Raw genomic sequence first — 27,202 nt, 5'->3', positions numbered from 1 at the left:
AAGAATATACTACAAATGTATGTCGTGCCAAGCATTTGAATGGGGTTTTGATGCTGATTTGAAGGAAAATATTGATGAACCTACACCTGCAGAGGGAGAAGGTGCTGCACCTCTAATGTCGAATGGCGAACAATTTAATGAACTGAAAGCAACTGTTGAAGGGCTGTCCAAGAAGGTTGATAGCTTACTTAAGGTTCTGGTTTTCATGAAATTTGTTGTAATGTTATACCTATTATTGGTCTTTCTTGCGATTGTAAAGTAAGATTGTAAGCGTTGTATTGGTTTCCTTATATGTAAGTTTAGGTATTGTGTTGGTTCTTGCCTTGTAAAAGTAATGTTGTATTGTTCGTTATGAAAAAATTGGAATTAGATCAATTTGCAATTCGAAGTTGCTGCTGTTCATCCAACATCATACATAATTAATACAATCTGAAATACATTCATACATAATTTGCATCCATAATCATCCATTAGTTATACAAAAAGAGGATTAATCAACTATTCATCAATTAGGTATACAAAATAGGATTAATGTAGTTGTTCATCCATAAGAAGTCAGAAGTTAAGTAATTACATTACACAAATACTAATCATTTTGCTTTGCTCTTTCCCTTGCACTTCAAACTTGAAGAATCATTAGTCTTTGTTGCTGCTGCCTTCTGTTTTTTTGTTGCCCCTCCCTTGCAGCTGGACTTGTTGTGACCAAAATCCCCACACTTCCCACATTTAATTGTCTTGCTCCTCTTTGCCTTCCTCTCTTCATCATCACCTCTCTTTCGATTCCTACAAGGCCTACCAACACCTCTTTTCAGCACAGGAGGTAGTATTGCAGGGTGTTCAGTTGCTGGCCACTTACCCTGATCAGGGATAGGTTCAATGCTGTGATGATAGGTCAACTTATATTTCTCTACTGAATACCAATCATCAACCAAGGATTGTGGATCAAGACCTTCATGAAGTATCGCTCTCATTGCATGCCTACATGGTATCCCAGTGAGTTGCCAGACATTGCAATGGCATGTGCGTTGGTTTAAACTGATAGCCACAGTTGATTTGCCCTCCACCACCTCATACTCACCTGGACTAGACATGAAAGCCCTGCAAGAGCTACTCTCATTGCACAATACTTGAACTCTCTTAGCAATATTTGGACACAGCCTCTCCCATTCTTCGCACTTTTGCCTCCTTGTTGCTAACCTAACCATTGTTACTCTCCTAATTCCCTCTAACAAACTTAACACTGGCTTGCACCTGTCAGTTCCTAGAGTGGCATTAAAGCTTTCCACAAAATTTGTTGTGTTAACATCACACTTCAATTCAGGGTCAAATCTATGTTTTGTCCATCTCTCCTGTGGACCCAAATTAGCAAGCCATATCCTTGCAGCAGGGTTGTTTTTTTCAATCTCAGTCATGGCCTTTGCAAATGTGAAGGGTGAGAAGGCCCCACATGCTAGCCAATACAATTGCCATAACTTAGGCCCATGAAAAGACTTCTTCCAGTTGGCACTAAGGTGTCTGCAACAATACCTTCTTTGCACCTTAGGCCACAAATCAGTTAGAGCCTTCTCAATTCCCTGCATATGAAAACAAGATATTAGGTTTAATAGATTATGCATAATCAATGAACTAAACAATAATAAGTATTGTTACCTTCTGTCTGTCAGATATTATGCACCAATTGTCGCCTCTTTTACTTGGTTCCAGTACATGCTTAAGATGCCAAATGAAAAACTTCCAACTCTCTTCATCCTCACATGAGACAATACCCCATGCCACTGGAAACATTTCATTGTTGCCATCAAGGGCAATTGCAGATAACAAAACCCCACTATAATTACCCTTTAAATGAGCCCCATCCACTCCAATAACACTTCTACAACTAGAAAAAAGGCCCTCCAAAGATGCCTTGAATGATACAAAAATGCTCATAAACACTAATGGTCTATCAGGATGTGTAGGGGGATACCAAGCACAATTTGCAAATGAACCCTCGTTTGTTGATTTGATAACATCACAGTAAGATGGCAATGCGCTGTATGATGTATCATGGCCACCATGAATGATACTCAAGGCCAAGTTCCTCACCCTATACAAGCTTGGTTGTGGCATCTCAACACCATATCTGGACCACAAGAGCTCATTCAAGGCCTTACCTGGTATATCATTATTAGCCCTTATGTCCTCAAGTAAGGCATGGCATGCCCACTTCACTATTACCATAGGGTTTTTGGTCTCTAACCCCAAGCATGTGTGTTCAGCATTTTGAATTTTCTTGATAGCCCATGTGACACCATCAAGCAGCCTAGAAGCATGCAACCGCCACTCACATTTTGCTTCACTACAACTAATTGTGTATCTAACTCTATCTGCTTTATCAACAATCACTGAAAAACCAGATTGTATGCAATAATCCCTAATAACATCCCTCAAATGTTGCTTATCTGTAAACAATTGCCACTCCTTAATGACAATATTCCCAAAACCTTTGTCCTTGTACAACTCCCCATTCTTATACAACTTAGTCAAATAATTATCAAAGTCATCATCCCAAATTGGTCCTTCAAATGGATCAAAATTATCTGCATCAACATCCTCTACCTCAGCCTCTTTATCACTATGAACCAAAGACACAGTATCACTCTCAGAACTATCAACCAAAGATTCATCATCACTCTCACTGACCAATGATTTTGTTCTAGATGTAGCAGCAGCCTCCTTGTTCTGTTGCATCAATCTTACATACTTTCTAATAACTGTCTTCTTAATTCCCTTTCTTCTCATAGTGGTCTTTGGGATTTTTTTCTTTGGGGATTTGCTTAAGGTCTTCTTAGCACTGGTCTTTGGGGTTTTGTTTGGAGATTTGTTTAATGTCTTCTTTTGTGTTGTCTGTGCTGTAGAACCCTCCACATCAACATCATCATTCGCTTCATGAGTAAATTCATCACCTTGGTTTATCTCATTCAGTAACTCGGCATTTTCAATGATAACATCATTGATGTTGCCAGGGGATGGTGGGTTTATCTCAGCATGTCTTCTACTCCTTCTCAAAACAGGCAACTTGGGCCTAAACTCAGTCTTTGGTGGTTTCAAGCCCTTGGGCTTCACAATCTGTAGTGGGGTTGGAATGAGGTACACTTCTATATCAAAATCACTATCAAGATCCATATCATCTTCAACAACATGTTCCTTTTCAAGTACAGGTTCCTCCTCATAGGGCACATCATCAACAGGTTTTTTCTCAGGTATAACAGGAGTTGGAATGGGGTCCACATCATCCTCAACACTCACCACAGGCGGCTCCTCAAAAGGTTGACTTGGGGTTGGAATTATCAAAACAACATCATCATCATCTTCATCAACAAGTTGTGCAGGGATTTCATTGGATCTCACCTCTTTCTTCTGTGCATTCTCCTTTAAGGTTTCCCTAAGCCTCCTAGCATTATCTAACAGGGCATTAGGTTTAGAATCCCCTACATGGATGCAAATACTGTCCTTGCCCATATTTCTACTGAACATCTCCAGCAATGCTTTATCATCAACTAGTTCAACATGCTTCTTTTTGTATACATAACTAAAACTGGGATGTTCAGGGGTCAAATGTTCCTCCCTCTCAGCCTTATCCCAATAATCAATAATCATGTCTAGCATGTTAACTAGGTCGACATCATCAACAAAAACTTCTGTCTCTGTACCCTTGTACAAAAATTTCAACACCACACTATCATCCATTTACAATCTGTTAACACCAAAAAAATAAAAAAACATAAACATAAACGACATCAATCATAGAATTCCAAACAAATACAGAATTCAAAAAAGCCTTAAATTTTAGGGCATTTCCGTTTAAAAAAACGACTCAGAATACCTTTAAACCACAAAATTCAACAACAAAGCCTAAAGATCGAAACATTTAGGACGAGAAAATAAAAAAAAAGCGACATTTTACTTGAAATTTAGAGTAATAACTGAAACAACCAAACATCTTGCATGTAAAGAAAAAAATGAGGAAAGAAAGAACAGGGAACTTACAAACGTCAACGAAAGTAGGAATGAGAAAAATGCAGCTTCAACAATGGCGTGATCAACGGAGGGAGATGATGATGAACACAGAGTGAAGCAAGTACGGGTTAGGAGGGAAAACGAAGAGGTAAGCAAATGAATCACAGACAAACCATGGTTGGTATTTAATGACAGTTAACGGAAAAAACATCATTAATGTCACGGTTTTAATTACCATATAATTGGGGGGTACCACTGAAATGCAGTTGGGTACCAATGTAATTTTACAAAACTACAAGGGCACCATTGATAATTTCCCAATTTTTTTAAATGATGGCCTTATTGAAAATGTTTACTATATCAAAAATTTTAAATGAGACTGTGTCATGGTGAGATCATTTTTATTGAGTTGACTCATATAAATTTAGTGTGTTAAAGTAATCACTTATAATTTTTAAATGACCAATTATAAAAATAGACTTATCATATGGATCCATCTGATATTGAAATAGTCTCATATAAGACGAACCGGGTAGAAAAGAGAAAATGAAAATTAAGGAGCTGAAAAATATAAAACAATATCAACAATATATAATCTCCTTAGATATAAAGCAATTTTAGCAATATTTGGAAAAATATGAAGCAAAACAATAAAATAAAACTTAAATAATAGGTCGTAAAATACACTATGAAAGTAGGTTGTGGGGCTAGGACCCCTGTTGACCATGTGGCTTCACCACTACTGGTAACCCGTGAAAACTACATGATTTAATTCTCTAAGGGGGTGTTTGGTTGGGGTTAATGATCAAAGGGAAAGGGAATGGAAATACCCCATTCCCTTTGTTGTTCTTTGTTTGCCCCATTCTATCATTCCCTTTCCCCCATTTTAGTTTTGGGTTTACCCCAAACTATTATACCCTGATTCCCCACCCCCCTACACTTTCCCATTCCATTCCACCTTCATTCATCACCCTCTCCTCTCAAACCCTAGTACACTACTGCTGCTGCGCCTCCCCCTCAAGTTCTCGTCTCTTCTCTTCACTCCTCCTTCCTGAAGTTGTTGCGCCTGCTGCCATTGTTCGTAGCATTCTTCTTCTCAATCTCAATTTTGCGGCCGCCATTGTCAAATGTGACAGTTCGTGTTCTTGATGAATCTCTTCACTCTTTTGCTGCGTCTTTTCTCTTCACTCTTTTTCCTAATTTTTGCGGCTTTTTTGATGGATTGAAATTCATATTCGTGTTCTTGAAGAATCTCTGTTCTACCGCCATTGATGAATCTTTGTTCGTTAACTGCTGCGTTCTTGTTCTACCGCCATTGTTCTTGCATCAAAGATTTCTGTTCATAATTTCTGTTCATAATCTCTGAATTTCTGTGATTAATTGAATTTCTGGGTTCAATCTGAAGTTGTTTTTATCAAGCTTGATTGTATTTTGATGGGTGTAATTAGATTTGCTTGATTGTTTTTATCAAGCTTGATTGTATTTTGATGAGTGTAATTGGATTTGCTTGATTGTTTTTATCAATCTGAAGTAATTTTTGTTTGATTGTTTTTATCAAGTTGTTCTTAATGATTAAAGATTTGCTACATGAAAAACTCATAATTTGATTCCTTAACTTGAACCAAACAGTCACAAAGGAAATCAATGAGTAGTTCATTCCGTTTCCTGAACACAACCAAACGACTAGGCTAAATTAGGGGAACCATTCTTTTCTCCTTCATTCCCTTTCCTCATTCCATTCCGATTCCCTTGTACGAACCAAACGACCCCTAAATTCATCGTCAACCACAAGAGTGTGTGCCACCCAACACAAACCTCTTACAAATGTTTGCTTATAAGAAAGAACAAAAGAAAAGAAAATCAATGCAAAGAGGATTAATTGGACGGTAGAACCTAAAAGTATACCGCAGGAATGGGTGAACCAGACCGTGCAATTCAGGTGAACAGATTGTGCATCCATTGAACTGCCACGAGACTAGTTCATTGGAACTGCATGGTTCCAGGAACCGACGGTTCACCGGAATTGTCCAAATTTTGAAAAAATAAAAAATAATCGTTTGAACTTTGAACCATCCTTATATATATGGGAGGATTTTGATCTTTTCATTCTCATCGTCTCCTCTCCTACTACTCTAGTCTCTCTAATTATTCTCTTTAATTTAAGAAATTATTCTCTTAATTATATAATTAATTTCTTAATTTTTTAATTATTTTGGTTTTTTAATCATCAAATACCATAATTATTTATTCCATCTTAATGAAAGCCACTAAAAAAGGTAGTTATGCAGCAAAATCAATGAGAGGATCAAGCTCCAAAATAAATGTTATATCTATTCCGACGAGATCAATATGGCCGGGTAGTAACTATGACTCTATGAGTGAAATGACCAAGAAGGATACAATCAAGATTTAGATGAATTTGAAAATATGTTGGAACAAACACTTGAAACTGACGATAAAGAAGAAGAACCATCGACCCTATTGAGGTCAAAAGTTCTCAACAATTATCAACGAGATCACTACAACAACAAGGTCGTGCAAAATGCGTTAAATTATTTGTAGTATGTGAGTATGATTTTATGTTATTTTTAGAAGAACATGAGCAAATAAGTCTTGTATGAGATCATATCTTCATGAGACGTTCTCATATGATTAGTTCATTGCTTTAGTCAGTCACGTTAAAATTATAAGTGATCACTTTAATAAACTAATGTAAATGGGTCAGCCTAATAAAGATAGTCTGACCATGAAATCCTTTCTTTTAAGAATTGTGGAGCACCTCATCTTGTTTGAGAATATCTCATTATAACGAACCCAGATGATTAGCATTTTTCTTGATGCTCAATTTAAGATTATAATGATCACCTTAAGGCAAAATATGTGATATTAAGACTATAAAACTAACCACTTTAAAAAAAATCACTTTAAAGTTATAAGTAATCACTTTAAGAAAATAAATATACATTAGGCTAGTCCAATAGGGATAGTTTCACCATAGAATCATCTCATCTGAAAATTTTGTATTATACATGTGGTTATATAAAATAATGGTTTATAGTATATTGTTTACGGTTTCACCAGATTGGAAAATATTACGATTTTCAGTTGGTGTGGTCTAAAAGTTTAAAATCTAAACTAGGTTAGAAATCGTAATTTTATAAATCAGACTAGTCTATTTATAAAAAATAAGATTTTAATCCAATTTATTTTGCAATTTAGACAAAAAATTTGAAAATGACCGTTTAAAATAAGTGTTTAAAATCAAGAATAGAGTAGTAGTATTTGATTTGCTATATTGTATTCAGGGTTCAACCTCTCATTCACTTTCCCGCCAAATAATTCCTGTAAAAATTCCTCTTTCTCTCTCAATATTTGATTTGCTATATTGTAATTAGGGTTTAACCTTTTCTTTTCAGGTTACTCAAACCTAAACGGAAAGATGTCTTTGAAACCAAAGGAAAGGACGGAAAGTCGTCGGAATCTATACAAATTCGCTGCTGATGCAGATGAAGGTCGCCGACGCAGAGCGGATAATATGGCGGAGATCCGTAAAAGTAAGAGAGAAGAAAGATTGCTTAAGAAGCGTCGTGAAGATCTTCAAGATCAAGATCAAGATCACCAGTTTCCTACTCTTCATACATCTACTGCTGGAAATAAGGTTTACTTTAATTCTCCTTTTTTTTTTTGGATTTTTTAGACTATTGATAGTATAAAGATTCTCAATTAATTGTTTTCTTGAATAATTCAACTATATTGTTCATTGATTTATACTTCCTCTTTTTTCTTTAAATATCATCTTTCTCTTGAGTTCTTTCTAGTTTTTATAGAAATGCGACAGAGAATGAAGGAGGATCATATAATGTATAAATGTGAATTGCGACTATGAATTTGCAATTTTTATTGGAGTAAGTTCATAATTTGTTTAGATCATAAATGGGAGAACTGCTAGGTGCACACTGATGTTCGTTGTTTTTTTGGTGGGATGAATTTTAACTTAAGCTACAGTAGTTCGCTTTTAAAAACCTTTAAACACGGCTATTATATAGTATAAAAATGAGGTAAAGCTTGTGATGACGATAACCAAGTATGGATACGGTAACGAGAGTGATGCAATTATCATAATGTTAAATATCGGTCAAAAATATGAGATATCCTATAATGAAGTTGATACACCAGTTTTCTAGGTCGTTGTCAAGATTAATAGGTCCTTTCTATGCAGTTGAGTTTATACACCTTAAATAACTTTTAATGTCTAGCACTAGTAGTAAGTAAGGGGTAGATCCACAGAAAATGAAATCACTATGTGACAATTAGCTTCGATGACAATAAAGATTTTTGTTTGGTTTAGTTTAATGAGTTATGAGAACAACAAATCAAGATTCAGAATCAAATGATAAGGGACTAGAATTTGGGGGATCAACTCTTTGAAGTGCCAAGGGGATTACAAATGGGTTGAGCATAACCAAGTTTTATCATGATGAGTAAAGTTTTTCCATACTAAGGACATGTTCTCTTCGTCTGAGCTGATTGGATCTGATCTGAATTTACTAAGGTCTGATCTGATCTGGTCTGATTCAGTCTGATCTGATCTGAATCTTTCTGATCTGATCTGATCTGATCTGATCTGATCTGGTCTGATCTGATCTGGTCTGGTCTGATTTGAAACTTTCTGATGATTTGAATAGTTATAATGATTATTATTATTTATTTTTAGTATTATTATTATTATTATTATTATTATTATTATTATTATTACATACTACATAGTTATAATAATAATAATAATAATAATAATAATAATAATAATAACAATAATAATAATAATAATAATAATAATAACAATAATAATAATAATAATAATAATAATAATGGTATGGTTTGATCTGATCTGGTCTGATCTGGTCTGGTCTGATCTGATCTGATCTGGTGTGGTCTGATCTGGTCTGGTCTGGTCTGATCTGAAACTTTCTGATCTGATCTGAATAGTTCTGATCTGATCTGGTCTGATCTGATCTGATTCCAATAAGAATAAGTAATAAGTCAAAAAAATAAGTTGAAGAGAACACCTTCTAACACCCAATTTTTGGGTATAGAAACTATATAGTTACTTATGTGGTTAAGGAGATTTGCTTTTTGGGTGTAAATTCAACCATACTACTTACTTTTAAGCACATGACTTCCAATTCATATTGAAACAAGAAGAAATCATACAAGTGAGGCATTGTTCATTATCCAAAGGACAAGCTGAATCCTAATAAAGTTAATTTTCGGCTACTCATTACTAACATGAATTCATAGATCACAATTCACAAGTATTCAATACCTTCATTTTACATGAATTGACCATGGATAGAGATCGAAATGAAGAAGGCGTAATTTTCGGGTTTAGCAAATTCTTAGAGCGTCAAGCTACTACATACATATTCGACCCCTTCACTCCATAAGCAAATCAAATCTACAACCCAAAACCCTAGAAATTAATCAAGAATAACAAGACACATTCATAATTAAAACATTCATAATTTTTACAATAAACTAAAAGGAAAAATTAAAAGAACTTTTTTTTTTTGAAACGAAAAATTAAAAGAACTTACTTCCTCTAAAAATAGTGAAGTTGAGATTTATTATAATAAGAACAAGAACTCCAATGTGCAAGTACATCCACAAATTGAGAAATATTCGAATTTTCGATTGATTTCCAAACGAACCTGAAGTTGATGCTACTAATGTTTGTGAATTAAAGTACAACTTAAAACATGAAATAATATCGAGTATAGAATGAAAAATGCTAAAAAGAAATGTTTTTAATAGAACTTAAGACAAGATTCTTATTTCATGAACAACCCCCTTGATATGCCCTAAGATTAGTTTTCTTCTATGGTGTCTTGATGATTTCTTAAGAAAATTAGGGATGAAATAGTCAAATTCTAAAGATTTTCCATTTGCATTCTTGATCATTACTAAGGTTAACCAACAAGCAACTTTTCTTGATCATGTGGAAAAGCTTTGCAGGAGTAAGAAGGGTTTGGCACACAAGTAGGGATTGGAGGAGGCAAGAGGAAAAAATCACTTGAAAAATAAGAATTCAGCTACCAGCACTGAACCAGAGACCGAACCTGTTACATCCAGTTTAGTTCTGGTTCAACCGTGAAAACTACTAGTTCGGTCCATGTTTAAAACAGTTGGACCGACTAACTCAATCTATAGAATATTGAAATTCTATGAAAATGAATATCATGAATTAATATTGCCTTACCAATTACCATTGAGTCGACCGGATCGAATCGTACCTAAACTAGCTGGACCGGAAGACCGAATTTTGAAATCTTAAGACCCAAAGACCGAACCTGTTACATCCAGTTTAGTTCTGGTTCAACCGTGAAAACTACTAGTTCGGTCCATGTTTAAAACGGTTGGACCGACTAACTCAATCTATAGAATATTGAAATTCTATGAAAATGAATATCATGAATTAATATTGCCTTACCAATTACCATTGAGTCGACCGGATCGAATCGTACCTAAACTAGCTGGACCGGAAGACCGAATTTTGAAATCTTAAGACCCAAAGACCGAACCTGTTACATCCAGTTTAGTTCTGGTTCAACCGTGAAAACTACTAGTTCGGTCTATGTTTAAAACGGTTGGACCGACTAACTCAATCTATAGAATATTGAAATTCTATGAAAATGAATATCATGAATTAATATTGCCTTACCAATTACCATCCTACATCATTTAAATACTTTTATTAAAAATTTAAATTTTATGGCATTTATTATTATAAAAATAGAAAAATAAAAAATATTATAAAGCAGTTAAACTATGAATTTAAGAATGTAGTTAAACTAATATTATGAAGAAATATTCTTTCAAAAAAAATATTATAAAGAAATAATTAAAAAATAATAATCAAATTTATATTTTAAAGAAATAGGCAAGTTTACTGTATTTTTGTGAATTGTGTTAATCCAGTACGTGGGTTTTTCTTGCATTTAGTCACGAATCACGAATCATAATTTAGACATGAATCCAATCAAATTTCATCCTCTTTTAAAATAATAATCAAACATGAATCATAATTGTGATAATTCAGGACTATCGTAGTCTGTAGTATCGTCTATGCTTACTGTAGAAAATATGCAACGAAAATTGTTTTGCTTAAGAAAAACTCTAGAAATTGTGGTGGTCCTAACAAACAGCCACTGAGGTCAGCACCGCAGCAATCCCTTCATTCACAATTTTGTTTTGCTTAAGAAAAACTCTAGAAATTAGGAGGCTATTTATATGACTGAAAGTTGGGATAGCATAATACATATTAACTGGTCATATCCGATCTAATCCTAAATTTTTTGGGTTTGGAATGAACTGGGCTGAAACCCGGATTTGATAATATTTAAGGACCGAAGACCGGACCTGTCTAATTCTAGTATTCTACACACCCCTAGGCCCTAGGTATAACTATCATAATTGTCTAATATGTCATCATGGTCAAGTCCACTATTCAAAGGAAGGGTAGAAACTCTAGAGACATGGAAGATTGTGACTTATAATCTTCAATCAACGACCTCAAAGTATCCAATACTTCATCCACTCGAATTGCAAGACAAGTAAGATACAAGTTGTATTCCTTTGATAATTTATCAAATTTCTTTAACATTAGATCCACAATAGATGATAAGAACTCATGGGGCTATCTTTTGTTTTAAATAAATGGTTAATCAACCATGCACCCTTAAAAATATAAAGTTGAAGTTGGTGTTTGAACGGCTGAAAACATGCACCCTTAAAAAATTTCAAAAACTTCTGTATAGCCACTAACTTGTGCACACAAGTCTTGAAAGAAACATGTTTGAACCTATCAATTATGTAGGAAGTCCAATGCACTTTCACATCGATATGTAGTTTTCTCCTAACATCAAGATGGAAAAGCTTTTGTGCAGCCTCATAAAATATCTAGCTTTTGGTAGAGGATTTTGAAATCTTTGAGTAATTTTTAAACAGTTTTTAAAGTATCATTCATAAGCTCCAATCCAATTTGGGCAACTAAATTTATGTCATCTCACATAAAGATGAAACATTGCTCCACCGAAAACCAACATTCCTCTTGATAAAGATCTTGTTCTCAAATTAGATACCATTTAATTATTGTAACTAGCAATATAATGGTCAAACTAGAACTTTATCATCAATCTTCCATTGATTCAAAAACATGAAAATTTCTTCAGATTTCATTTGTCCATCGTATGGAGGAGAAATAGATCGAAACCTAAGGATTCTCTTATGTAATTTCCAGCTATTTTCAATAACATGCTCCATTATGCATAGCAATATTGCCAATTGTGCTTTGAATTTTAATTATCCGTAATTAAACAAATTATGCTAGGAACATTTTCTAACGCACTTTGCAATTTTCCCTATCACACAAAGAATGAGATAAAAGATCCCTAGTATTTAGTAATATATGTTAAAATTAATTTAAGTTCTTTTATATCAAAGACAAATTCTACCATGTCATCATTATCATCAACTAATACCTCTCCAATTGGTCCCTTAGATCTTTTACAACAATATTGTAACAAATGAAGTTTTGAATGTGACGTATCTTTAGTTGAGCCACAAACCGAACTACTATCGCAATGCTAACAATTCGCGACTTTTTCACCATTTTCATTTACATGTTTTGCATATTCAAGCCATACCTTGGATATCTTCTTCCTTTTATTTGGAAGGTATATATATTCAGTGTAACCATCATGTTCACGCTCAGGCTCCGCTCTAGATGATAAGGTAGTCTCACTTTTGATTTAAAAAGCAATCTATCAACATAAAACCAAACTATCAACATAAGCATATCATAATTTACTAAGTATGCCCACAATATTAAAGTAGATGAAAACAAATAGAAGTTCAAAACAATCATAATTTACTCCTCAAATTACAAAACCCACAAACAAATACAAATACTAAATATGGAATGCACAATAATTTTTTCCAGCCTAAAAACAAATCACCAAATGTACACAAGGTATGAAGTTGAAGGCAGTCCAATGATAAACGAGTTAACACTCTCGAGATTCTACTTTGAATTGGAAGAAGTGTGCACAAGGATTCCTGAATCCCAATGCATTCCTCAATCTACTTCAGCACTAGATAACTCACATCATTTTCATCAATTCGCATTATATTCATCAATTACTCGCATTATATTCATCAATTACTCACATTATATTCGTCGATTACTTCAAACATTAAAACTGGAGATTGACTTTAAAACCAAGAAGATGATGAATCAAAAATTAAAAGTATGATTTGGGGCATATTTTCTAATGTTCAAAGAGGATGATTTTTTAAAACCCTTATCCAGCACTATAACTACAAAAAATTTCAGAACCCTTATAATATATCGAAAAGGATGAATGAAAAATTAAAAAGCTCAGGTCAAATTGTCTTAATTCAATTGAACTTTTAATGAAATTCTTATATAGCCTATATTCTTTTATTTCAATAGAACCCTTATTCAGCTTAACCATTTTGTAACCCTCATAATAAAGGCCTGAATCAAGGTCCCCAACAGGCCCTCGGTCCAATGCACATGCCTAACCTTGATATAGCTTCGAATCTCTGAGTAGAATATAACTTGTATGATGATGATGACGACGACCTTTAATGCTTTCTAATCCAGTATGACAAGATGGCCCAACGCATCGGGCTTGAACTGTAACTGTTGGTTCAATACTTGGTAGTGGCTCTTAGTAGAAGTTTTCCTAAATTCATTTTGAATCTTGAATCGATAACTTTTGTCTTTGCAGCTGGAGTCACTGCCTAATATGGTAGCGGGGGTTTTTTCTGTTAATAATCAAATGCAGTTAGAGGCTACTACACAGATTATAGAATTGCTTACAATAGGTATTGTTGATGATATTTTCACCTTTGCCATATTTTTGGCATGTACAATTAAGTAGTTAGCCATTATTGTTAAGTGTTGATTGTGTATTGACTTCTGTAGAACAAAGCTCATCAATTGAAGAAGTTATACAAGCTGGACTTGTTCCTCGCTTTGTGGAATTTCTTCAAAGGGAAGATTTTCCACTGCTACAGGTATATTCTATTTGTAATGCATTGCTTGTGACTATTTATTTGTCTTTGTGTATGTAGGTGATTTTTTTTACTAAAAAGTGGCTTGTAATGTGTAGTTTAAGGCTGCATGGGCTCTCACAAACATTACTTCAGGAACCTCAGAGAACACAAAGGTTGTAATTGATCATGGGGCTGTTCCAATTTTTGTGAAACTTCTTGCTTCTCCTAGGGATGATGTCCGGGAGCAGGTATATCTGGAGTTGGATACCATAAACCTTCGATGAATTTTAGCTAATTGAAGATCATGAGTATGCCCTTTCTTTAACATTCATTTTGAAATGCAGGCAGTATGGGCATTGGGTAATATTGCTGCTGATTCTCCTAAATACCGAGATCTAGTTCTTTGTAGTGGTGCGTTCATTCCACTGCTTGCTCAGTTAAATGAGCATTCCAAGCTTTCCATGCTCAAAATTGCTACATGGACTTTGTCCATCCTTTGTAGAGGAAATCCAGAGCCTCCCATGGACCAGGTTTGTGCCCTATTTTGTAGTGTACAATTTCAGACCTTAGTTTTGCAGTGTACAATTTCAGACCTTACATATTGAAAAACCATGAATAGGTGAGGCTAGCTCTTCTTTCCCTTAAATATCTCGTTCATTCAAATGATGAGGAAGTGTTAACAGATGCATGTTGGGCACTTTATTACTTGTCTCATGGACCAAATGACATGATTCAAGCTGTGATTGAGACAGGGGTGTGTCAACGATTGGTTGAACTCCTCATGTATGTGATCTGACTATGTTACATGTTCGTAAGTACATTATCTTGTGCTTTAGTTACATTGTTTTGGGTCGTCATCCAGGCACCCAACTTCGTCTATTCTGAGTCCTGCTCTTCATACCGTTTGCAATATTGTCGCCGAAGATAATGCCCAAACACAGGTTAAATTTTGTAAGCCTTTCTTGTTGGTTGACTTGTGCTTAGATGTTAGATTGCCTAGAGCATCTGTTTTGGTGTTGAATAATACCTCATTTTATGTCATCTTTCGTTGTACCTTTTCTTTTGGTAGGAAGAGATCTACCATGCTGATTGTGACAATTGCTAAATGAGCTACAGTTCTTAGTATAAATTTGACATGAAAGAATATACGCAACTATATGTTCCTTATCTTGTCATGACCTCGTGTGTATGTGTTCATTATGGATGAGTGTTGTTGCAAGCATCAAACAAGAGCTCTGCTAGATTGTCATCTTGTTTATTGGAAATGTGTACTCTGAAAGTAAAGTTTTGTGTATCTTTATTTTTTGTGATTACATTTTCCACCCCTTATTTTCATCCTCCCGTTAAACAAAATCAAAATCAACAACTTTGAAGCGAAAAAAACAAAATCAAAATCAACAACTTTGAAGCGAAAAAAACAAAATCAAAATCAAGAAAAAAACAAAATCAAAATCAACAACTTTGAAGCGAAAAAATGGGATTGAGCAATGGAAAGAGAAAGAGTGTCTTTGTGAGACTAATTGTGGAGGTGCACTTGTTCCTCCTTTTCCTTTTCATTTTCATTTTACTAGTGGACATTTCTCAATTATTTACTCTTTTTCTCTCACTTTCCCTGTCCAATTTGAAGCTAGTCTTGGCTTTGAGTTGTAGTGTCGGTAGCTTTATAAGGTATAAGTTTGCCAAAATCTAAACCATTTGAATAAACTTCGATTTAAGTTGCAAAAACCTTTAATCTTTTGGTGGAAACCCTAGATTACTTGAAAATGGGCATAAATAAAGAGAAGGGAGAAAGAAGTAGAAGTATACAAAAAGGGGAGAAATTCTAAAATTTTCTATAAACTCTAATTTTACCATCAAACCCACTGATACAAATGCTACAGAAGGGTCTAAGGGTCGGGTCTAGGTAGACCCGGTCCAAGGCCCTTGAAGTATTTATTGGACCGGACTTGGATTCGGACCCTTAGGTAAATAAAATAACCCTTATACTTAAAAGGGTAGGGTCCAACAAGATCCGAATATAACCTTGGACTCTTGCCCATTCCTAGTCATGTTTTATCCTATACTTCTTGTGACTAAGACAAAGTGATTGCCATTTCTAGTTGGAATTACATCATTACTACTGTAGTATTATTGTGTCACGATATATTGTGAAAGTATAGTGGTGTTCAACATTTATTCTATTCTTAGTACTGTACTACTTTGTGATTTTTTCTATTTCAGAACAATCTCTTCGTTTTTCTACAAGGGTATGGTTGCATATATTCGCAGTGGCAAAACTTGGGGTAAGAGTTGAGGGGGCGAAAATTTTTATTATGGACCTTAATTTGTTTTTCTTAAATGCATGGATAGAAAGACTACATGTGTTTATTCGTGCCATCAAGTACGTTCAAGTTAGCCTCCTAATTCCCCTTGTTTTGTTTGACAAAAGAAAGGATTTCAAACTAGTTTTTATATAAGTTTGCTATTGTCAAGCAGAAATTTAACAACTCAAAATGTGTCCCAAAGTCTTCTATAGGTGTTGCGATGTAGGTTTAACACAACTCTAAAACCTTAGATTACCCTTTATTTTCTACCACAATAGCACCACTATTCTACAACTGACTTTGTTCTACCATTATAAAAGCAGACCTGATTGGCCATTTAAATGCTTGTTCCATAGAGTGTTAGATGTGATGATTATGTTAATGGTGGTGACTGGCGAGTTGTAAGAGTTCTCAAGCGATTGGTTGTGTCCTAATGCTTGTGCGTATTTTGGTTTTTGCCGTTGTGGTGGACATGTTGTTCTAAAGGAAATCAGAATCGAATAATTGTAATTAATTAGAATGAAGTTAATTTAGGAAGTTAGTATATATGTTTCTATTATTAGCTTGTTAGTTTATGTTTTAATGGAGGTGTAATTATTCATTAAGAGTTAATACAAAATGGTCAGGCTATGCTTACTCATGGGTCTCCTGATCACCTCGTATGGATGTGGCATTGACGGTTAGGCCATCCTTCTTAACTTATACAAACACATGTTTCTTCACTTAAAAGTTCCGCTATTTCTCTATCTTGTGAAACCTGTGTTTTGGCTAAAAAGTCACAAACATTCTTATTTGCCTAGTTTGACTCATATTACTCGCCCATCTATTACATTCTAATATATAGGGTCCTGCCCAAATTGTACTCCACATGGTTTTTCTTATTTTGTTTTATTTGTGGATGATTGCGCTCGCATGAGCTAGGTTTACTTCTTGAAACACAAGTCCGAAGTCTATACCGTCTTTGTTAAATTCTATAATATGCTTCGTACTTAATTACAAATCCAACCCAATATTTTACGATATGATAATGGGGGTGAATATGTTATTTTAGACATAAAACAATTTATATCTGACCATTTCATGCTTCACCAAAACACTTGTCCCGATACCCCACAACAAAATAAGGTAATTGAACGAAAAAATTGCATTCTCCTAGAAATCACCCTAGCTCTTATAATTGAATCCCATGTTCCTGTTCATTTTTGGCCTTCGACAATTGCTACTGCTACCTATTTCACTAATCGTATTCCCACAAAAGTCCTTAACTACAAGACTTTTATTTACACCCTCAGTTCACATGTTACTTTTCCTTCTTCATATTCCTTACCTCCTCATGTCTTTGGTTATGTGGTATATGTTCACCTTCCCAAAAGGCCAGAAAACAAGTAGACAGGACCACTGACGTTGTTACTGAAACAATGGTATCTCCTCTTCTGCCCACTCAAGTCCAAGTCCCCTCTGATGAGCATTTGACAACTCAAGAGGTAACTCATGAACCTCGTGAAATAATTCATGAACCTCGTGAAACTGTTAATTGCGAAAATTGTGGAATAGACTCAATATCCAATGTTGAGATACAAGACAGGTATGAGCTTCCTCTTAGAAGCACTAGGGGTGTTCCACCAAAGAGGTATCCGGAGTTTGAAGCCCAACAATCCAGATATTTTGTGCAAAAGGTCAGTGAAGAAAACGTATCCCAAAAAACCATTTTTTACATCTTTATAATGCACTGATGTTCCCAAAAATCCTTAGGAAGTCCTCAAAGATAAATGATGGAGGAAAGCTATGGAAGCTGAATATATGGCTCTATAGAAAAATGAAACATAGGAAAAATGTGTTTTAAAGGGAAAGAAAAGGGTGAAATGCAAATGATTGTACTCAATTAAATATTAGGCAGATGGAATAGTTCAAAGATATAAAGCTCGGCTAGTGGCTAAAGGGTACACTTAGACATATAGGATTGACTATGAAACGTTCTCACCTATAGCAAGCTAATAATAGAAACAAATATACTAAGTTCCTAAATTAACTTTATACTAATAAAATACAATTATTCGATTTTGATTCCTACACTCCCCCTCAAGTTGAGTCGTGAGATGTAATTATTCATTGAGAGTAATACAAAATCAGTATTCAAGACCCAAAACTGGATTTCCGCATTATTAATTTATTTACATTTTGTATATGTTGATAGGTAAATTTTTAAGCAGAGGTGTTTATGAGTTGGGTTTTGCAGTGGGGATCGTGGATGTCAATGTTTAGGTGTGGTGGGGTATGAATCACTATTACCCATGTTCAGTATGGAAATGGAATGTGGATTGTTGAACACTATTACTATTTTGTATCTAACTCTTGGGATACAAATTAGATTAATACGGTTAAGAGTAGTTAGAGTAGGATATATTTTATCTGACCCTGATCAAAATTGTTGATCCTTCTTGCGTACGGGTATATAGTGGTATAATATATGATGGATAGGTGGAGGTAATGGCTGTAGAGTGGAGTATTAGGTTATTATTAGTGCCAACTCTTCTTAGCTTAAAGTATGGAAGAATTATGAGGTACTCTAAAAGGAAAAATGGAGGGAAACTTTAATTGTCTGCTCTTGTGATGATTCCCATTTCCGCAACTAGTGTTAAGATCATTTTTTTCTGTCTATGTTCCATCTACATCATCCAATTAGTTCAATTCGTTGAATTATTTCATACCTTTTTGGTCTTATTGCAACGTGGATAGGAGTCATTACATTTTGAATGCTTACGTTTGTTCAAAAAGAAATTGAGGACTTTACATTTTACTAGGGATGAGTTATTCATTTTGTTACTTTTTTCCATAGGATGTTTGTTACTCCCCTTCACATGTGAACCTATTGTTTTTTAATTCGGTGGGAACGCCATTCTTTATGAACCCACAAATTGTTTTTATGATAGACCGAAATTTTTTTGTTTCCAGCTAATCAGAAACTATCGGCTATAATGCCAAGATAAATTTGTTATGGGCTAGTACACTACAAGACCCGCATAAGAGGAGACTTGTTGCACATAAACCCAATGAGTTTCTATCCAAAACTAATTGGTATTAGAAGTAGTAGCTCATTAAGTATATATGTTAGTCAATCTCTTCTTTAATTCTTCGATGTGGGATCACAAATTGGTTATTTTCCAATAGTATGATGCACTTTGTGATTCAAGTTAGTATATTTATTAAAAATTGGTAAACAAGACAAAACACAAGTGGATGAAAGATTTGAGTGTTTGAGATGGAGAGAAAATAAGTTCGTTGATGCACTCAAAAGGTAGGGAGTGTAGATCATTGCCAAAAATGGAAATGGTGCAAAGTAAGTGAGACAAATTAAATAAAAAATGGTGTAATTTCGTAGAGATAGAGGAGGTTTGTTTTGTTTTGTTGTGAGCTTCAATTTTTTGGATTATGCAAAGTTTGGAATATTTGAACTTTATTTTGTTGCTTCATTCTTTTTATATTTTTCTTGAATTGTGTTGGGTTGCCATTGCAGTTTATTATTAGTAGTGGTGTTTTACCATGTCTTTGGAACTTGTTGACTTGTAATCACAAAAACTACATTAAAAAAGAAGCATGTTGGTTGATATCAAACATTACAGCTGGAAACAACGCACAGATCCAGGTAATTCTCTCCTAAAAGTCTTTCTTGTTGCCAAGAGGGTAGGTAAGTGATGTTGGGATGATGAGTTGACTCTATTTGTGATTTCCCAACGAATAGTCTTTATAATTAACAGCATGAAAAAACTCAAGTAATTATTTAAAATGTACTCTATCCCACTGAGTTTGCTCTTTTGGACCTTTTTGCTCACGTATTAAAGGATTTTAGGGGTGCAGGGAATCGTTGATGTAAAAGATTTCGTGCTAGTTACAATTTTGTTTGTAATGAATTGAATATATACGTGATTGCTCCTTTTAAAGTGAACTTGAAAATACGTTTTACAGTTTATAAAATGAAGCTTCTCATTTTTTTTAAATATACTCCTCTTCAACTTAGTTTGCTGATTTGCTCCTTGGCGGGCCATTTTTCCATCAAACATTAACGCTATGTTTGGATAACAAATTAGAAGAGAAAAAAATGAGAGGGAAAGAGAAGGGAAGGAAGGAAAAGGAAGGGGAGGGGTAAGGAGGAAAAGTGCATTATGTTTGTTTAGAAAGGAAGAGTAAGAAAATGAGTTTTCTCCTTTCAAATCTTTTCGCCTTAGGAGAGATTATATTCTTAAGAAAACTTGTCCATGTTTTCCCTCCAAACCCTTTCCCTCCCGTTTTGTTATCCAAACAAGAGATTTTTCATCCTTTTAAATTTCTCCTCTTCTTTCTCCTCTATTTCTCTCTATCCAAACAGTGCTTTATGGTATTATTGACTGGTGTAGGCTGTTATCGAAGCTGGTTTGGTTGGTCCTCTTGTCAAGTTGCTTCAAACAGCAGAATTTGAAATAAAGAAAGAAGCTGCTTCGGCGATATCTAATGCTACATCTGGTGGATCTCCAGAACAAATAAAGTTTGTATTTATTGTCTTAGAGCGTTTTGTTTTAACTCGTGCAGTAACTTTGCAAGACTAATCTTTTGGTGACCAATTTTGTACTAGGTACCTTGTGAGTCAGAATTGCATAAAACCATTATGTGATCTGCTTGTGTGCCCAGATCCGAGAACTATCATGATTTGTCTGCAAGGATTGGAAAACATTGTAAAAGTTGGAGAAGCAGAGAAGAATTTGGGTACATCTAGAGATGTTAATTGCTATGCCCGCTTGATTGATGAAGCTGAAGGTTTGGAAAAAATCGAGAATCTACAATTTCATGATTACAATCATATTTGTCAAAAAGCAGTAAAAATTCTCGAGACATATTGGTTGGAGGAAGTGGAAGAAGTTGCACCACCATTTGTTGAAAGTTCTTAGGTTGGTTTCTAGATGTGGAGCAATGAGGGTGAGGGTCCCTCTGGTCAATATAAGTTTGGTGGCTGAAGGTAGGTTCACGCTTATCTGATTGCTAATGATTAGATTTCTGTGGCCCTTTAAGTATTTTTTGTTATCTCAGTCACCCCTGGGTCCAAAGTTGCCATGTTGTCCTGTTATTAGATAATTCACTAAGAATTATCTTTTGGTCTAAAATGACACTTCCTCAGTTTTATCTCAAGATTTGAGTGTGCTTTGGGAGAAGTAAAGTGCAATTAAGGTGCTCATATACTTGAAAATCAGAGGAAGTATAAAAATGCACATATAGCTACACATTCGGTAATTATCATTGTTATCGACTTGGGTACTTCATTCCTCCATTCTCTATTTGATAGTCCACTGCCACCCTTCTAGTTTCTACTATAAGATACCGAGCTTATGTTCACCTTCCATTCAAAAGTTCTCACAACTTGTCAATAGAAGCTTTTGGATTTCAATGCCCTATTTTTTAGTTGATTGATGTTTTGCCTATTCGTCTTCACAAATCATTTTTTGTAGAATTTAAAACTTGATACACCCTTTCTTCTAACGTTGACTCACGCGACTGTCAAAAAGATCCTTAACCTTAAGGGTAATGATTCAAAAAAATGTATAGGTTTCTTTTGATTGGCATTTTTTCCATTTCCTAGTAGAATCTAACTCTACGTTTTAGTTCTACATAGCTTGTTGTACATCTTAAGACTAATTATTCATGGAATCACAGGATTGATTGGATGAATGCATGAAGTTGCAGTATACAGAAGTCAACAGTTTAAATTTTCTACTCTAGTTAAATATCAGGTGGACTTTGAGGATCAGCTGTGTTCGGGCTGAGTTTGTTCATGACATCATGCATTTGGTCAGTAATATAGGATTGGGTTGGTGTATATGGTGTATATGACATCATAATGGTGAGTTGTAGTGGTCTAGATGGTGTGATTTTGTGTATATAAACCTTTGTGTTGGGGTTTACATCTACTAGGAGTTTCTTTATGCAATTAAGGTTTTTTAATCGTTTTTTTGGTAGGGGGAAGTTTGGGTTGAACTTTAGGTTTGAAAACATCACCATTGTTTCTTGTATAGTAGTATCAATTAGTATCTTTGTATTTGCATTGGACAGACACCTGAATATCCATAGGCAACCCAAAGGATTTTGTATTTTTTGGAGTATATTTCTTTCTTCGAGCATAATTTTGAATTCAATTGAAGATCGAGCATATCTTTTTTGGTAATGGAATGATAATGTTAGTGTTTATGCGTATGTTAATCTCCACATTAAAAAGTAGCAAACTTTGTAGGACGGAATATATATAGTGAAATCTAGTCCTACTGTGAAGCGAACAAAACAAATTTGGCCAATATTAGTCAAAAAAAACTACAGTTGGTCTCCTGAGAGACGTCTCTCAGACTTAGCACATTAGAGCTTAATTAAACTAAAGACGTTAGTGGGCTAACCAAATTAGGGATAGTATTTCAAAAAGATCGTCTCTCACAAGAATTTGTGAAAAACCTAAGCAGTTTTTTGTTTGCTATTACAAACGGCAAGCAAAAGAGGACTAACTTTTTTTTGACTTTTTCTCTTAGTTTTAAAACAAATGACTAGTTTGACCAATCACATCGGGTAGGTTTATAACTATGAGAAAAAGTCAAAAAAGTTAGTCCTCCTTCGTTTGTTGTTATGCTTGTTAGTAATAGTGAATAAAGGATTGTTGACTGATTTTGACTAACATTGGCCGAGTTTGTTTTGTTCTTTTCAAACTAGGAGATGCTTATTTTGAGAATTAAGTTTTTCCCAAGCTTAGTTTGAGAATTTTTTAATAAAAAATTTAGAATAATTTGCGAATTAGAGCCTTAAAGTTTAACACTTTTACGAATTACAGCCTCAATATTTATTTTTTGCGAATTACAATCACCAAAGTATTAAAGTTCACAGGTTCAGACCAAAAACACAGATTTTCGATCACTTAACCCGAAATTCTGACCACCAAAATGGTCGAAATTCTATATTTTGGCCTGAATTTGCAAACTTTGATACTTTGGTTGCTGTAATTCGCAAAAAATAAACATTGAGGTTGTAATTTACAAAAGTGCGAAACTTTAAGGCTGTAATTCACGGCAGATAATATGTCATTGTCAACATGAAGGCCATAAAATAAGCTTTCATCAACAGTGTAGCCGCCTCATTAATGTTGGGTGCATCATTCATCATCTCCCCATTAAGAGGGTACCTAATGAAGTTACTTTCCTCCTTGAATATTTCAACCTTACTACGTTTCGACTCAGCAGTAGTATAATTTATGCAATAACCAATTCAATGCAAGAGTTGAGAACCCAATATCACTAATTATATCCAAAACCATGCAAAATCTTGCATATGGAATGGAAGAATTGCAAAAAATCACAACTCATAAGTAACATCCATTTTTACTCATTTTCATTCTAAAAACACAAGAAATGCAAAACATTTGAATTCTTAGGAGAGTGTATAAGCTAAAAATGCAATTCCTTCTAGGAAAAGTCATAATTGTCTTCATACAGAATAAAATGGACTAAAGACAGATAATGACTTGCAAATTCATTTTTGTTTTGGATAAATCATAATTGTCCCACATACTTCGCACTCTTTCTTCTTTTGGCCCACATTTCTCTTTGAATCTCATCAATAAATTTATTCTCTCATTCAGTCTCATTCATTCATTTTCTTATCTGACTTTTTATTTGTCTTATTCACTTACTACAAATTAATATTTACATCTACTTAAAAGAGGTGCAAATCAATGTAAACATCGAAAAGGGAGTCACAATACTAAGCTACAATTTCTTTAAAGATTCATCAAAAAATAATCATAATCTTAATGCAGTCCTTTTTTGTAAACCATTACTCATATTTCACTTTCAACCAGAAAAATTATGAAAATTTATGCATCCAACATCCTTACTTGAATTAACATAAATGATAAATTCCCGCAGTCAAAATTTTTGATAAAAGCATTACATGGATGATGGAGCAAAATATAGACATTTATCTAATTTACATTCAAATTTTCAAACAATTAAATGGGAAAAAATGCAATTAAAATTAAATGTTCGAATTAAAAAATTGTAAACTAATATAACAACATAAACACTAAAAAGTTATGAAAGATTACAAACCTCTAAGTCATCCTCTCCATCATCATGACAAGGGAAATCATCATCGGCAACCTTCATCAGAATTAACAGGCCCTAGCACAACTTCAAGTTCTTCAACATTTTCTCTGACAAATGACGATTTGATCATTGAGATGTTGATCTTTGGAAGAAAACCCTACTATATTCAACAGAAAATGAAATTAAAACCCAAATGTGACATAGTATAAGAAGAATGAAAGATTGAGTACGACATTCACGATTTTGCGACATACGAAATCAAAATCAGAAACACCCTAGCAACTTAATAAACCAACTAAATTTCTGATTGTTGAATGGTGGTGGAGCCAGCAAAAAAAAGACAACTAAAATCAACCAAAGCCCTAAAAATTAACCTAATGATCAAACAATAGCAATTTAATAAGCCAAAATCGAAAAAGAGTTGAAAATCTTACCAGATTTTTTATGGAGAGAAAGAGATGCAAAATTGCAATCCACAATATTGAGTCGTTGCAATCCACCATTCAACTGGGTTTCTCTCTCTTCACCTTAACCTTCCATTCCTTAAATGAGTTGAAATCAAAAGGTTTAAAGGTTTGATTTGGGGGAGAAATAGTGGAAGAGAGGAAAGGATAGAAGCACAATAAATATGGAGGAGGAAAAACAGATGATGTAGGGAAAAATGAGGAAAAGAAGATGAACAAGAGAGCACTGTATATAACCAAAAAATTTGCACAAATTCTTGTGACACTAATTGGGCCGATCATGATATATTTTTAAGTAGTAGGATTAAGGTCAATCCCTAATTTATCATTCCTCCCTTGTATAAAGTAGTAAGAGTTGTAGTAATACTAGTAATATAATCAGTTGAGTAATTGATTATATTATCAACGTAATAGTCCGATATAAGTATTAAGCTTCTGCATTAGCTTAAATTTGACGAGATCAACAATGTCGGGTAGTAACTATAACTCAATGAGCGAAATGACCAAGAAAGATACAATTAAGATAAATTTGAAAAAATAAGTTGGAACAAACACTTGATTTTGATGATGAAGAAGAACAACCATCGATTCTATTGAGGCAAATAATTCTCGGCAAACATCAATGAGATCACAATAACAACAACAAGGTCATGCAAAATGAGTTAATTTCCAAAATATTGGCTAGTTCAATTATAGTTAAAATAAAATTACAAATTGTTTACTTATAGTAAATTTGTATTATGTGAATTTGATTTTATGTTATTATTTAGAAAAACATGAGCAAATAATTTTTGTATGAGACCGTAATTTTGTGAGACGGCCTCATATAAATTGAACATTTCTCACGTTAAAATTGTAAGTAATCATTTTAATAAACTAAATGTTAATGGTCAAGCTCAATAGAGACTCTTACCATAAAACCTTCTCTTTTAAGAATTTGTCGAGCACCTCGTCTTGTATGAGATCATCTCACTCATATAATTAGCTTATTTTTCTTAATGCTCAATTCAAGATTATAATGATCACTATGAGGTAAAATATGTGATCATTTAAGACTATAAAGCTAACATAACCACTTTAAAATTACAAGATATCACTTTAAATTTATAAGTGATCACTTTAGAAAAATAAATGTACATTACGCAGTCCAATAGTGATGATTTCACCTTGAGAACATCTCATTTGAGAATTTGTGTTATACATGTGGTTATATTATCAACGTAATAGTCCGATATAAGTATTAAGCTTCTGCATTAGCTTAAATTTGACGAGATCAATAATGTCGGGTAGTAACTATGACTCAAGGAGTGAAATGACCAAGAAAGATACAATTTAGATAAATTTGAAAAAATGAGTTGGAACAAACACTTGATTTTGATGATGAAGAAGAAGAACCATCGATTCTATTGAGGCAAATAATTCTCGGCAAACATCAATGAGATCACAATAACAACAACAAGGTCATCCAAAATGAGTTAATTTTCAAAATATTGGCTAGTTCAATTATAGTTAAAATAAAATTACAAATTGTTTACTTATAGTAAATTTGTATTATGTGAATTTGATTTTATGTTATTATCTAGAAAAACATGAGCAAATAATTTTTGTATGAGACCGTAATTTTGTGAGACGGGCTCATATAAATAGAACATTTCTCACGTTAAAATTGTAAGTAATCATTTTAATAAACTAAATGTTAATGGTCAAGCCCAATAGAGACTCTTACCATAAAACCTTCTCTTTTAAGAATTTGTCGAGCACCTTATCTTGTATGAGATCATCTCACTCATATAATTAGCTTATTTTTCTTAATGCTCAATTCAAGATTATAATGATCACTTTGAGGTAAAATATGTGATGATTTAAGACTATAAAGCTAACCTAACCACTTTAAAATTACAAGAGATCACTTTAAATTTATAATGTGATCACTTTAGAAAAATAAATGTACATTAAGCAATCCAATAGTGATGATTTCACCTTGAGAACATCTCATTTGAGAATTTGTGTTATACATGTGGTTACATAAAATAATGGTTTACGGTTAATTGTCAATGGTTCTCACCAAACCGGAGAATATTACGATTTTCGATTAGTGTGGTCTAAAAAGTTTAAAATCAAGACCAGGTTAGAAATCGTAATTTAATAAAACAGACTAGTCTATTTAGATCTGTTGTCAAAAAACATCCAATTTAATCTGTAATTCAGTCTTTCATGAACCGGCAAACCAGCCGTTTGAAAATTAGATAAA

At 34.0% G+C, this 27,202-nt stretch overlaps 1 protein-coding gene and 1 pseudogene across 2 annotated transcripts; one reads left to right on the top strand and one right to left on the bottom strand.

Annotated features, from left to right (window-relative positions):
- Positions 1-486: 486 nt before the first annotated feature.
- Positions 487-5,298, bottom strand: LOC130825809 (uncharacterized). 2 transcript variants are annotated; one of them, XM_057691233.1, is made up of 3 exons: positions 4,030-5,298; positions 1,651-3,736; positions 487-1,574 (listed from the first exon to the last, which is right to left on the bottom strand). In XM_057691233.1, the coding sequence occupies exons 2-3, from the start codon at positions 3,727-3,729 to the stop codon at positions 591-593; spliced, it is 3,063 nt and encodes a 1,020-aa protein (XP_057547216.1). In that variant the 5' UTR covers positions 3,730-3,736; positions 4,030-5,298; the 3' UTR covers positions 487-590. The 2 variants fall into 2 exon arrangements, with proteins under 2 accessions (XP_057547216.1, XP_057547217.1); XM_057691234.1 differs by lacking the exon at positions 4,030-5,298 and having other exon boundaries at positions 1,651-3,897.
- A 169-nt stretch (positions 5,299-5,467) lies between these two features.
- On the top strand, positions 5,468-22,083 carry LOC130824794 (importin subunit alpha-1a-like; annotated as a pseudogene).
- The last annotated feature ends 5,119 nt before the right edge of the window (positions 22,084-27,202 follow it).

The sequence above is a fragment of the Amaranthus tricolor genome, chromosome 10 (genome assembly GCF_026212465.1).
Source record: "Amaranthus tricolor cultivar Red isolate AtriRed21 chromosome 10, ASM2621246v1, whole genome shotgun sequence".
Lineage (NCBI taxonomy): Eukaryota > Viridiplantae > Streptophyta > Magnoliopsida > Caryophyllales > Amaranthaceae > Amaranthus > Amaranthus tricolor.
Note: the sequence above shows the minus strand (reverse complement) of the source record. Positions and strands in the feature narration are given on the sequence as shown.